The sequence below is a fragment of the Nannospalax galili genome, unplaced genomic scaffold (genome assembly GCF_000622305.1).
Source record: "Nannospalax galili isolate Female #2095 unplaced genomic scaffold, S.galili_v1.0 scaffold1124, whole genome shotgun sequence".
NCBI classification, from domain to species: Eukaryota; Metazoa; Chordata; class Mammalia; order Rodentia; family Spalacidae; genus Nannospalax; species Nannospalax galili.
In genome coordinates this window covers 2,064,092-2,077,249 of record NW_008351693.1, presented here as the reverse complement: position 1 = coordinate 2,077,249, position 13,158 = coordinate 2,064,092, and the positions used below count along the sequence as shown (strand labels likewise).

The 13,158-nt window shown below is 42.6% G+C and overlaps 1 protein-coding gene across 1 annotated transcript in view; it reads left to right on the top strand.

Moving 5' to 3' along the window:
• Window positions 1–13,158, top strand: part of St6galnac3 (ST6 N-acetylgalactosaminide alpha-2,6-sialyltransferase 3) — a 566,943-nt gene that overhangs the window by 339,535 nt on the left and 214,250 nt on the right. Inside the window, exon 3 of the mRNA XM_008848657.2 lies at window positions 9,921–10,330. Coding sequence (XP_008846879.1) covers window positions 9,921–10,330 — 410 coding nt within the window. The remainder of the gene's footprint in view (window positions 1–9,920; window positions 10,331–13,158) is intronic.

Here is a 13,158-nt window from a genome sequence, read left to right as displayed (position 1 = left end):
CGTAGTGTGTGATTTATATACACGAGTCCTGGAAATCATGGCCCCTGGAAGATGCTGCTTTGTCCTGTGGCAAGAGTTGCCTTTGCAAGCTGGCTTGGCCGAATGGTGTGGATTTCTCTCTAAAACAGTCTTCCTCATTCTTCACTTACATCAGAGGTCTCCTGAAAATGACTCTGTGGATGGAAACAGCTTGCTTAATCATTTCTGAAACATGGGAAAAATTAAAATACATGTTTTCTTTGTCAAGCAATGAAAACAATGCCAGATTGTCAATGCCTCTTTTGCACCTTTCACTTGAAAGTCCTCAGAAGAGCATCCAGGAGAGGAAACGCAGAAACTGTTCCCCAGTGGCATCATTATACGCAGTGAGGCCTCTAAAACAAAAGCTCTAAAGATGCCTGGGAAGAGTGAGAGTAAATGACGGCAAAGTGGAGAGCGAGCGGGACTCTGGGCCTTTGTTCCTCATGCTTTGTTCTGATTCATTCAAATTTGATGATGAAAAGCAAGGATCTCATTTGCTTCAGCATTAAAGTAGTAAAATTAGCAAGCATAAAATTGATCATTTTCCTGTGAAGTATTTGAAGGTGTGCGAACGTCCCATCTCCCCATTTTAAAGCTGCCTTTTCACCATCAAAATGAAAGCAACCGTTAAAGTAGTCTAAAACAGTGTCTTGTAATAGTTTGGGCTGGTTCGATTCAAACATGATTTTTTGTCCTGAAATATTTATCAAAGTTTCTGCTTGTATTTGACATGAGCAAGTTTCATTTTAGATTTCGAGACATCAAATGGAAATTCATTTTCAGAACAGGGCCAAAGTGGACAGAAAGATGACAGTTCTCCATTGTTTCCTCCCTGGCCGTCTCTGCTTGCTACTAGGGTGCAGAATTCGCAGGATTGGTTAAATTTCCCTTAGATTTTTGGTGACCTTTTCTAATCCCGACTGTTTCATAATTTAATGTCTTGACCTTCGTTTTCCAGAGCCACCTTAGTGATAAATGCGGAGATTTAATAACTAGAACTAGCTGACAGGTGACCTTTCCTTCGTGGCCATTCCTCTTTGCTAGGGAAACCACACTGTTTTGTAGGTTTTATTTCCCAGATTTTAATTGTCTATTCTATTGTCTATAAGCTTATTCAGAGAGAAGAGTAAAGGTTAAATATTTCATTCTTCTTCCTGATTAAAATGTAAAGTAGTTGGCAGTTGTCCCGATATATCATTCAAAAAGGATAGGGTAATTTGTTCGTACCCATAGAAGAGTGAGGGCAAGTTTTCCAAAGTGGTTAGTGAGGAACAGGATGAAAAGGTGGCCAAGGAGAGGGAGCCAGCCCGCAGCTGAAGTCCTCAGCGTGTCCTGTGAGCACTCATGTGGGGGCAGCGCAGCTTTAGAACAGACACCTGGGTTAACCAAAGAGAAAAGCCACTTCTTAGAGAGAAAACTTGTCAATCAGGGTGAGTAACCCTGTTAGTTTAAGTTCTCCTTTCCTCTCCCTCCTCCTCCCTCCTCCTTCCCCCACTTCTCCCTCATTTCCTCCTCTGTCCCTCCCTAACTCCTCTCTTTCCTTCCTTCCGTTTCCCTTCTCCCTTCTTCCTTCCTTCCTCCCTCTCTCCCTCGCTCCTCCTCCCGTTTTTCCTTTTTAATCGAGCAAGGATCATTTGGAGATGCCATGATACAGTGACTTCTAGAGTCTCCATACAGAATACATATTGCTTAAACCTAAGGGAGTGAGCGATGACAGTGCTGTAGACTCTCACAAAGAACAACTCACGCCTTTCCCCCCCTCATCCTATCCAGAACACAGGGGCTTCACAGAGAATCAATTCCCCATGCTTGCAGTCTTCATCATTTCAAAAACAGACTTCTTTTTTGTGCCTGTCAGATACCCATGCTTATATAAAAGGATAAAATGGAAACGTGCATGGTGAGAGTGACCTGTAGTATGAGCCAGGCACCGGACCGTCCCCGATCTTTGATCTCATAAGTCTTAGGAGAGCGTGATTCTCTCGTTAAAGGATACCTTGCCTTCTCAGCCAATGCGCTTTTCTGAAGTGAGTACATATCAGGGAAGCTGTGGGGGAAGGGGACAGGCCCACGGGTGGCAGAGACCATCTTCCAGACATTGCTCCAGCCATAGCCCCTCCCCGCAACATACACTTTGACAGTACTCATTTACTGTTTGGGAAAGAAACAGCTCACTGTTGTTTTGAAAGAAATGATTTGAAAAGCAGATTGAGAAGGCGGATGTGAAGGACTATTTGAAGCATATTAAAATTGCTCCTGATTAATTTATCCTGGACTAAAATTTCAGCCATATTAGAAACTGAAAATAATAAAGAAAAAAAATATACCTATGTTTTTGTGTCCTACCAGGACTATTGACAAGAAAGAGAAGCTACCTCTGTCACATGCAGTTACCAGCATGCCTGGGGAGCTCTGCATCCTGGGGTTGGGGGGCGTGGCAAGACACTGACAACACTGTCTTCTGTGAAAAGCTTGACTGGCAGCATATTTTAAAACATTCATTTATGATTAATTTAAGTAGTTTTATTTCTTGTTGTATAGACATGTGTGTATCTATGTATACACGTAGGTGCATGTTCATGGGAGGGGTCCATGTAGGTGGGGAGGGGTGTTCATGCAGGTATGTGTCCATGCACGTGGAGGTCAGAGGTCAACCTTGGGTGGTGTTCTCCATTGCTGTCTACATTGGTTTTTGAGACAGTCTCTCATTAGTTTTGAACTTTCCAGGTAGTCTAGGCTGCCTGACCATGGCGCCTCAGGCACCCTTCTGTCCCCACCACCCTAGACAGGGATGAGGATCGCAGGTCATCACATCTGACTTTTTAAAAATGGAGTTCTGGGCATCAAACTTGGTCCTTTTGTTGGCATGGCAAGAACTTTACTAAGCTACCCACGGCCCTATAAGAAGTTTTAACACAATGCTGGGTACCATTTGAAGTTTGTGTGTGTGTGTGTGTGTGTGTGTGTGTGTGATATTTCATATTAATAGTTATTATTTCTTTAACATCCTCACTTTTAAATGTGTCTATGGGTCTATTTCATGACAGATAACGTATCTCTGTTTTAACATAAAAGATACCTTGGTTTCTTCATCTCTACAATGTACAATTACAATAAACTAACTTTAAAAATCTATTTTGAGTGGCTGGAGAGATGACTCAGTGTTTAAAAGTGCTTAATGCTCTTGCAGGGGATCTGTGTTCAGTTCCCAGAACCCACATGACAGTTCACAACCATCTGTAACTCCAGGTCCAGAGGATCCAGTGGCTTCTTCTGACCTCTGCAGGCTCCTATGGTGGTGTAAACTCAAAGAAACAGAAACATACACATAATGAATCTATCAATCAATAAAAATTTTAAAACTTTATTTTGAAATGCAAGCATACTGGCTCAGGCCTGTTATTCCAGCACTCAAGAGGCAGAAGAAGGAGGCTCACCGCGAGTTTGAGACCACCTGGGTCCACATAGTGAGGTCCAGGCAGCCAGGGCTATATAGCAACACTGAACAACAAATGAGGATGTCAGTTTTGAAAATTAGGATTGATAATGTAATAAATGCTGAGCAGGAAGTCTCAACCATAACGGGCCCCAGTCACAGTTCCATGATGGATAGCTGTTTTTACATGTCTCTCTCAGTTCCCCCTGCTGTCTCATCCTCCCTAGCCAACTATCTAGAAATTCTTCTTCCTTCTAAGGAAGCAAAATTGTCAAAATTTATTTTCACAGGGAGATGCCTTGCTTTCCAAGGTGACCCCAGAGGCCTCTGATACTGTGTGAAGTGAACCCTACAGGATAACACCAACTTCCCCTCAGTGCTTTATACCAAGATTAAAGTTCACCATGATCAAAACTTTTAAAATGATCAGAGTTCCTTGTGCAGGATACATGTTAAGTAGAAATTATTTGGCTGTCCAATAGATACTACCAATTTTTTAACTCGAGTTAGTATACTTTCTCAAAGAGAGGAAAAATACCCAAAACATATAGTATGGTAACCCTGAAAAAAATAAATATTTTAGATCTCAAGAAAAAGAAGTATTTGCTTTTTGGTTTTGTGTGCATACACAGGTGCGAGTGTGTTTGTCTGTGTGTCCCCACATGTGCACAGGGAGGCCACATCCTTAGGTGTCGTTCCTCAGGCACTTTCCATCTTGTCTTTTGAGAGAGGGTCTCTCACTGGCCTGGTACTCACCAATAGGCTAGGGTGCCTGGCCAGCAAACCCAGGGATCTGCCTGTTTCTGCTTCCCAGGTGCTGGGATTACAGGCACATACCATCATAACTGGGTTTGGGGGGGAGGGGGTTTAAGATGGGTCTTGGGGATCAAACAGTTCCTTGTGCTTGTAAAGCAAGCACTTTACTGACTGAGCCATATCCCCACCCCACCCCCACTTGGGGGTTTTCTCTAACAACATAGCTGCCAGAAAGGGGTCAGTTGAATATTCCTGATGCTCTTGGTTTATAGACATACCTGAAGACTAACCAAAGTATTCCTTAGATTTTTTTTTTGAGAATTTCACACATATTTTCTTTGCATTATTTCCATCCCTCCCAATCCCCTACCAACTCCTCCCCTGCTCCCCCCTTCTCAGATTCTTCTCCTGTTGGAACTGATTCTGTCTCTCTCAGCACCCATTGATTGCCTGTAGCTCTTCATCTTGAGTGGGACCCCATGATATTCCCACCATCCAGGCGGGCATGTCAATAGGTTTTGTTATTCATTGTGCAGCTCTTGTTAGACTATACTGTGGAGATGTCACTGGTGCCGCTTCTCTATCATGTCTAGAATGCACTAACTAGCAGCAGGTGTCCTGTCCCTCTGGCTCTTACAGTCTTTGTGCCCCTTCTTCCATGATGTTCCCTGAGCCTTAAGTACAGAGTTTGCATTGTAGATGTGTCGCTTGGGGCTGGGCTCCTCACAGTCACTGATTCTCTGTATTGATTGGGAACTCTGTAATAGACTGCATTTGTTTCAAAAAGAAGCTTCTTTGATGAGTGGTGAGAGGTACACTTGCCTGTAAATATGAGGCTATGTATTTAGAATATAGTAAGAAATTACGATGTGACAGAAATAGGTTTGTCTCTAGGGTCTCCGACCTCTCCAGCCATGAGTACTTGGCTATATTCACAGTACCACACATGATTTCCCTCTCATTGAGTGGCCCTTAATTCCAATTAGACAACTGTTGATTACCTACAAGATAAAAGCATCAATACTGCACCAGTAGAGATAGGCCAGTCATTTTTCAACCAAAGTATTTCAAGAGATGCTTTGATACAGGATACAAGGAGCATATAGTTTTTAATGAAAATAAACAAAAAGTAGAGACAATTCAACTGAAAAGAAGAATTTGAAATTAAGATGGAGCTTGATGAATTGGAACCAGATAACTCTTAGCAAAGATCTCAGAAAATCCAGGGCCTCAGTCTAGGAAGAAAGTCACTGCTCACTGAGGTAGAACGAAGTTGCGGAATGCATTTGTACACAAGTCCCCCCAAGTCAACTATAAATGAGCACACAAAGCAGCAGTGCGTTTAATAAGGAAAGCCAAGATGAAGAGCTGTGAGGACAAAGCTGGTAAAGAACGGAGATAACCAGATGAGGCAGGTTTCGGTCAGAGCAGCCGTTTGTACTCAGGTGCTTTGTTCTTGTGGTCAAGGCTTACTGTAGCTTGATGAGCCCTTCAAACTTGTGTATGCATCCCTGGGCCCATTACTAGCTCTTCTGACAGCTAATGAATTCAGATTCTGATTAGGAATGCTTTATGCCTCCTGCCCTGCCTGCCTGCCATACTTTAAAAATGGTCCCTGCAACTTCTGGCCATTACAGTAATGAGCATGTTCACCCATGTGTCCCTGGCTCTGATCTGGAAGCCAGAGAGCTAGGCAGGATGGCCACCAAGCATTCACATGGGAATATCTCAAGAGTTTCAGGATTCTAGCCAGTGTGACACTGTCAGCTAGTGAACAATGAAAAGAAGGGGGTAATTCAGAGACTGTCTACCCCGAAGTCACTGCCTTTAAAGCCCCCTTCTCCACTGCATGCTTTTCATGCAAACAAGAAACTGTTGTTTCCCCTGTTGGCCCCCGAGTTGTTAGTCAGCTGCTGACCTCGCAATCCGCACAGCTGTGGCATCCGGATATGTTGTCATGGAACAGATTGGGATGTCTTAATGGATCACTTTCAGAGGTTACAGTTGTCAAGTGAGACCAGGCTGCTGATTCTTATTAGCTAAATTAAGCCTTGTTGTAGCAGAACTGGCTAATTCATCCTAATGGCTGGGAAATCCAGTGCAAATTGCCACATTTTACAGAACACATCCAAGGCTTTCCTTTCTGAATTTTTTAATTTTGTGCAAGCTCTATGCCAAATATGGATTTATTACCCAGTGAAGCAACTTGCTGGAACAGTCGGTGGAGTGTAACCTCCATGAATGTCTGTGGTAGTCATGAGTTGGAGCAGGCCACACAATGCACACAGCTCATAGTAGACCTCGATATGCTTGATTTGGAGTGGTTTGGACAACTCAGTTGTGGGTAATGGATATCAAACCCTGCCACATGCCTGACCTCAAATGTCACTCCCTTGTGCCTTACTTTGATGGCACCAACCTATAAACTCTGTTTCCAAATGTTCCAATCTATCCATCTACTTTGGGCAGAGGAATTCCAACCTGGGGCCTGGACTGCCTGATGCTTAAATCAGAATCTTGACTGAGGTTGATCAGGGTGACACACTGGCTTTTTCACCTGCCTCCACCTCCTGGGTTCTGGGGTTTACGGGCCTGTACCACCATGCAAAGTTGTAAGACACCTCACAAATGAATTGCTATGTCCTAAACAGGTCATGCTTTTGAAAATTCTTAGTTTTGAGAACTCAGACAGGTGCATTTAGCAGTCTCATACATTTTATAGGAGTACTATAGAAACTAAAGACATAAGTTTAAGTCAACACTGTCACTGTTAGCCTCCAAAATATGACAAGACGAACAAAAGCGTTTATCAAAGTACTTTTTATAGTAGAAAATAAATCAGATTCTAGCTGGGTGCCTAACAGTAGGTAAATAGATACATTATGGTCTATCTCTATAACTGAATAGTGACCAGGTATTAAAATTATCTTTATGGATTATTCACTGGCATGGGAAAGGTTAACATGAAAAACCAGTGCTGCCAAATTGTATAAATGGCATTTCTCAACCTGCCTAAAATAACATACATAGAACAGGAGAATATGATGAAATATTTGTTATGGTGGTTGAGTGATAGAAATATGGATAATTATTTAAATCTATTCTTTTTGAAGTTTCAAGTTTTCCATAGTGAGCCCAGGTTAGTTTAATAATTAGGGTACAAAAAAAAAGTAAAGCAGCTTGAGTAGATATGTCCTGAGACTGATTTTACCAGTCTACACTCCAGTCATCTCCCCCTGCTTGGCTTAGAATGATCTCCTGATTTTCCTCCCTGGTCCTACTTCCAGAGCGCTTTCCTTTGTTCAAGGCTACTCCAGTCTTCTAGTGGCTAAGGTGGAAACCCAGAAGTGAGCCCTCTCCTCCTCTCAAACCCACCTTCACATGGTCAAGCCCTGGGCCCATCCAGTGGGCTCTGCCTTCAGAATACGTCAGGAAGGTGGCCAGCCTCACCCTGCTTCATCGCACGAACACTAGCTGCTCTGTTTCTTTCAACTCTTGCCTCTTCTGAGTCATCTTTCCACACAGCATCCAAAGGTAATAAAATGTAACCCACGCCATCTGCTCCCTGTTCTTCAAAGCTCTCCGTTGCATAAATCAGGGTTCCAAGTAATTCCTAGCCGCCATCTTTCTGGCCCTAATACCTACTTGCTCTCTGCACATGCTCTGCCGGGTCACATCGCTCCTCCCGATAACCACCCGCCTCTGAAAATCTGCAGTGGCTTCAGCCCAAGTGTCTCCAGGCCAGAGCTTTACTTCATTTGAGCCTTTTAAACAGCTTCTTTCTGTAATCATCCCATGCAGCACCCCCCCCCCGCATGCACATACAAACACACACACACATATGCTTTCTAAGTTTCATGGTGCTTTTATTTCTCCTTTTGAACTGATCACCCTTGAATTTATTATATAAGATACTGATTCATTTATTGTATACACGTACACAACTTAAATGTAAGCTTCATTCCAGCAAGAATTCTTATGTGTGTTTTTATACTGAGCTGGAACCCTTGGAACTGTGCCTGCCTCATGGTGCATACTCAGAAACTGCTGGAAGGATTGGCATGGCTAAGAAAGGCGACCAGTTACAGCTGTGCGCTGATTGTCCAGGTGGCTTTTCCAAGTTACTTTACCTCTCAATTTTCTCACCTAGATCATCACAGCTAGACTGAGCTTGCTGATTTTTTGCTGTTTTCTCTAGATTGCTTTTCCCTTCCATTTAAATAAACAAGTCTGAATTAATTGTAAAAGTCCATTTCTTCCCTAGTGTTTAGCTCAGTGTTCAGACTCCTAATACCTTTTTTAATCCCATTTCTTTCATTTCCTAATTTAACCAACTGAGCAACTGTGTATTTCAAAGACAGAGGCAAAGACATTGGTTTTACAGAGTTCACCATCTCTACAAAATGAACACAGCTCCAGGAAGGTAAGGCCAGGCCGTTGTGTGAGTGGGTTGACTCTCTACTAGTCACAAAATACTGGGATTCAAATTCAGGGTCAAAATGTGAACTCTCATAGAAGGAGGATGAGGAAGTGCATATCAGCAAGGCATCTTTCATTGTAGGTGTTGGAGATGGGACACCTTCTTCCTGTGTGATAAAAGGACCAAAAATAATGTGTGGCTGTTTTAGGAGGCCAGAGAAAAGGATGGTCTGGAGAGCAGTGAACTCTGTGTGTTAGGAGATCTAAACTTAGACAGGAGATGCAGACTTAGTTCTAGACTTAGGAGATCTAGACTGAGGGGGCTGGAGAGCTGACTAGAAGGTTAAGGGTGCATACTTCTCTTGTAGAGGACCCAAGTTTGTTTCTCAGCACCCAGGTCCAGGGAATCAAATGCCCTCGTCTGACTTCTGTGGGCACTCATGATCATACAAACATACATATCATACATATAAACATACATACATACATGAACACACAAATAATAAAAGAAATTTTAGGGAGGAGAGAGATCTTGACTTTAAAGTGCTAACCTTAGAAGTCCTAACTTAGAAAATGTAGGTTAAGAAGGTCTAGACTTGGCTTCACCATGGGAATTTGTATTATCTGCAAGTCCTGAAAGTCAGTGTTGCACTGCTGTGAATCTGTTAGACTAGCTCTAGAGACTATGCACATGCCTTGCCCATGTTCTTGAACGACACCTTTCCTTCCTCTAAAAATCAATGTGGGCTCAAAAACCCATTAGTATGATGACTCGGGAGAAAACTGTAAGCATCTATGTGATGTTTGAGCCAGTCTAGGTTTGGTCTTAATGGGGTCTGGGTTTGTGAATCTCCTTCAGAGCCCTCTGTGCCTTCTTCACGTCCTTACCAGCTGCCACCTCCAGCCAGCTCTCCAGCCCCTACTTATGCACACACAGAACAGAAACACACCATCGATGCCTGGTAATAGTCTACTGACATTTCCTTTATAACCACCAACCTATTCTTTTACATCGTTTGACAGTACTGGTCTAAATTTATGAATTCATTATTTATAATGAAAACAACCATTTTTCCAGATAGTCAAATTATTTTTTCAACACTATGTATTTACGTACTTTTCTAATAAAGCATGCCGCCAACTTGAGGACCCATAGAAGACACTTTTGGTAGATACATTTTGGAGATAATTCCACATTCTATAATGATGCCCTACAGGATGCTGTTTTTCCTAGGAAATCCACTTGACCAGGTGGAACTCACCACATTCTTTGTCTCTCTCCTTTTAGCCTTTGCAGCTGGACTGTGACTTGTGCACCATCGTGTCAAATTCGGGTCAGATGGTTGGACAGAAAGTAGGCGATGAGATAGACCGCTCCTCCTGCACCTGGAGAATGAACAATGCGCCAACCAAGGGTTATGAGGAAGATGTTGGCCACGTGACGATGATCCGAGTTGTGTCCCATACCAGCGTTCCTCTTTTGCTAAAAAACCCTGACTATTTTTTCAAAGAAGCGAACAGCACTACTTACGTTATTTGGGGCCCTTTCCGCAACATGCGGAAGGATGGCAATGGCATCATTTACAACATGTTGAAAAGGACAGTTGACGCCTATCCACATGCCCAGATTTATGTGACCACAGAGAAACGTATGAACTACTGCGATGGAGTTTTTAAGAAGGAAACCGGGAGGGATAGGTGAGTCCTGCCCGTTCTCTTTTATTGTCTTTTATGGTAAATCCTTGCCAAGTCCTTTTACCAGCTATAAAATGAACAGAGTCATTTTTTAAGTTGCTGTGTTTTTGACTATTATGATTCCTTGATGAGTCAACCGCGAGGTCCCATTAATTCCACCTACTCCACCTTCTGCTCTCTCCATTTTAATTGGTTTGCATCTCTAAGAAATGCTGGATGGTTCCTCAAGATATAGCTTTAAACAATTTTAAATTTATCCTTATTTTATGGTATGAGTGTCTTCCTGTGTGTATGTAAGTGCACCGTGAGATTGCAGAGGGCAGAGGGCAGAGGCCCTGGAGCTGGAGTTGCAGATAGTTGTTATGAGGGGAACCAAGCCCGAGTCCTCTAGAGTAGCCAGTGCACCTAACCACTGAGCAATCCCTCCAAACCTAGATCTTTTCTTACATTGCTCAATTTTCTATTGATTAAGGTTGATTTCAACTGAAAGAGGAAGTCTTCACATTTCTGTTTCAAAACTCAAGTGCTAAGAAACTTTAGGATTTTAATCGATTTTGACTGGAAATTGCGGCTTTTTTTAAAAAAAAAAAAAAAGGCCCGAGACCAGAGACAGAGCAGTCTACTGATTCTCTAATAAGATTGCACAGCTTCCTGAATGCAAATAGACCTGTGCTCTTGAATTCCATACTCTGTTATCTGACATGCTCAACAAAACACCATATTGAAATTATGCATTACTTAAAATCATTAGCAGTTGGATTCTTAGAGTGGAATGAGGTATAAATATCTTTCACTCAATTATCCAAAAGCCAATTTACATTTTTTATTGTGTGCACTCTTCTGCCGTTCTGTAAATCACACTCCCCCTTCCTTTGCGTGAGCCAGGTTCCATGTCCCTCCGGGTCCCCTCCTTCTTCTCCAGCACCCGCACCTCTCGTACAACTGTTCTGGTTTTCCTTCCTCTTCAGAATGATAGCCAGAGCAAGCAAGGGAAGAAAAATTACAAACCAATCAGTCTGGGTTGACATATTCAACCCTAATAAAGAACTGCTAAAGGAAGATCCCGAAGCGAGCTGACGCCCAAAGATTTGAATTATATGTGAATTTTGCTTATTTGTGCAATACTGTGAATAAATTGATCTTCAACTCTAATTACAGTACTAACATTCTGATTTACTTGAAATGTATGCATATCTTTTATTGCTCAATATTATTGAATATGAACCTGTCACTATATTGGGTTTGTGCTTGAAGAGAGTGGATTTCTTACTGCAGGAAGAACCCCAAGGGTTAGACTCAAGTCTGTGCGGCACAAGCCCTCCAAACAGGGAGGTAATCAATGTGTGCAGGGGGTCCGGTGTCATACAGACGTGCACTCACCTGCAGCACCATTCTGTGCCAATGGAGCCGTTCTCCAGGGCTACGGAAACCTCGGGTCTCTCACTAGCCCCAAGCAATGCAATTAATTGGATATATTTGGTTTTCCATTGGTTATCCCTCAGGGCATCCCCCAGTTATAACAGTAAGCCTGAGGATCAGTTGGGGTTATCAGAGAAGCACTTAGTTTGGTATTTGTTCCTGTGTGTTTTTATCATTATGGCTTTGGCGCTGAGCTTTCCATAAGATAGAACTGTTAGAGATGTGTGGATCTGTAGACCTGCAAGAGAACAGCTTTCGGGGGTTGTTTTCTTACTGTCCATGATGAGAAAAGCTGCTTCTATTTTGGCAGTTTCACTGCTATGGTAAAATTAATTTACAGGTATCATTCAGTGGGTAGATTACCAAAGAAAGTTTCTTTTGGAGGTCAAATGATTTTATGATAATTCTTGCTGGGAGGTTTTGTTTGTTTTGTTTTACTGTTTTAAATTTCCTTCCCAATCTGTTGCTTTGCTGGATACTACAAACAGACAGGAGAAATCAGTTATGCAAGTAGGCCAGGAGTGGACAGATGGAATGACCTAAGTAGAGTCACTGGTCAGCATGTGGTTGACCAACGTAACCTCAAAGATTTATCTTCTCGGTGACTTAAATATACATCCGGACTGTGCCAGATTTAATGATTTATCATGGTTCTCTGACATACATTGCTAAATTATAAACAATAATACTTGTGTGTGTGTGTGTGTGTGTGTGTGTGTGTTGTATGCATGTGTTTGTACAGGTGCATGTATCTGTGAACACAGATGCAGAAGTCAGAGGAGGGAGTCTGGTGTCTTCCTCAGTCACTTACCACCTTATGTCTTTAGCAGGATGGCACTGAACCTGAAGCTCAGGATTTCATTCAGACTGGCAGACCAGTGAGCTCCCAGGATCCACCTGACTCTGCCCCTCCCTCAACTCTGGGGTCATCTGCACCCATGCCCATGCCCAGCTTTTTATATGGCTGCTAGAGATTTTACCTCAGGTCCTCTTCCTGTCATAGCAAGTGCTCTTACCCACTGCCCCCTTCCCAGCCTCAGCAGTATCTCATTGAAACGTGTTGTGAGGACACGTCAAGTGTACACAGCAGAGACTAGCTGTGTTGGTCTCTGTGTAACCAGCCAGCAGCATGATGGTTATTCGCACATCGCTGGTCTTGGTTCGTCTATAGGTCCACACACTTTCTCCTTTTCCAAGCATTATTTCAAAACAAATCTCAGATTTCACTTCATTCTATCTTTAAATATTTTACCGCGTACTGTGAAGAAATTTAAAAAATACAAAACGCATTTTCCTATTCAGAAATGGAAAACACTTCCTTAACATCATCATGTGTTTCACTGACTCACAGACTTCACTGTATTCTAAGAGTTATTGTGAATCAGGATTAGCATAAAGTGCATGGACCTATA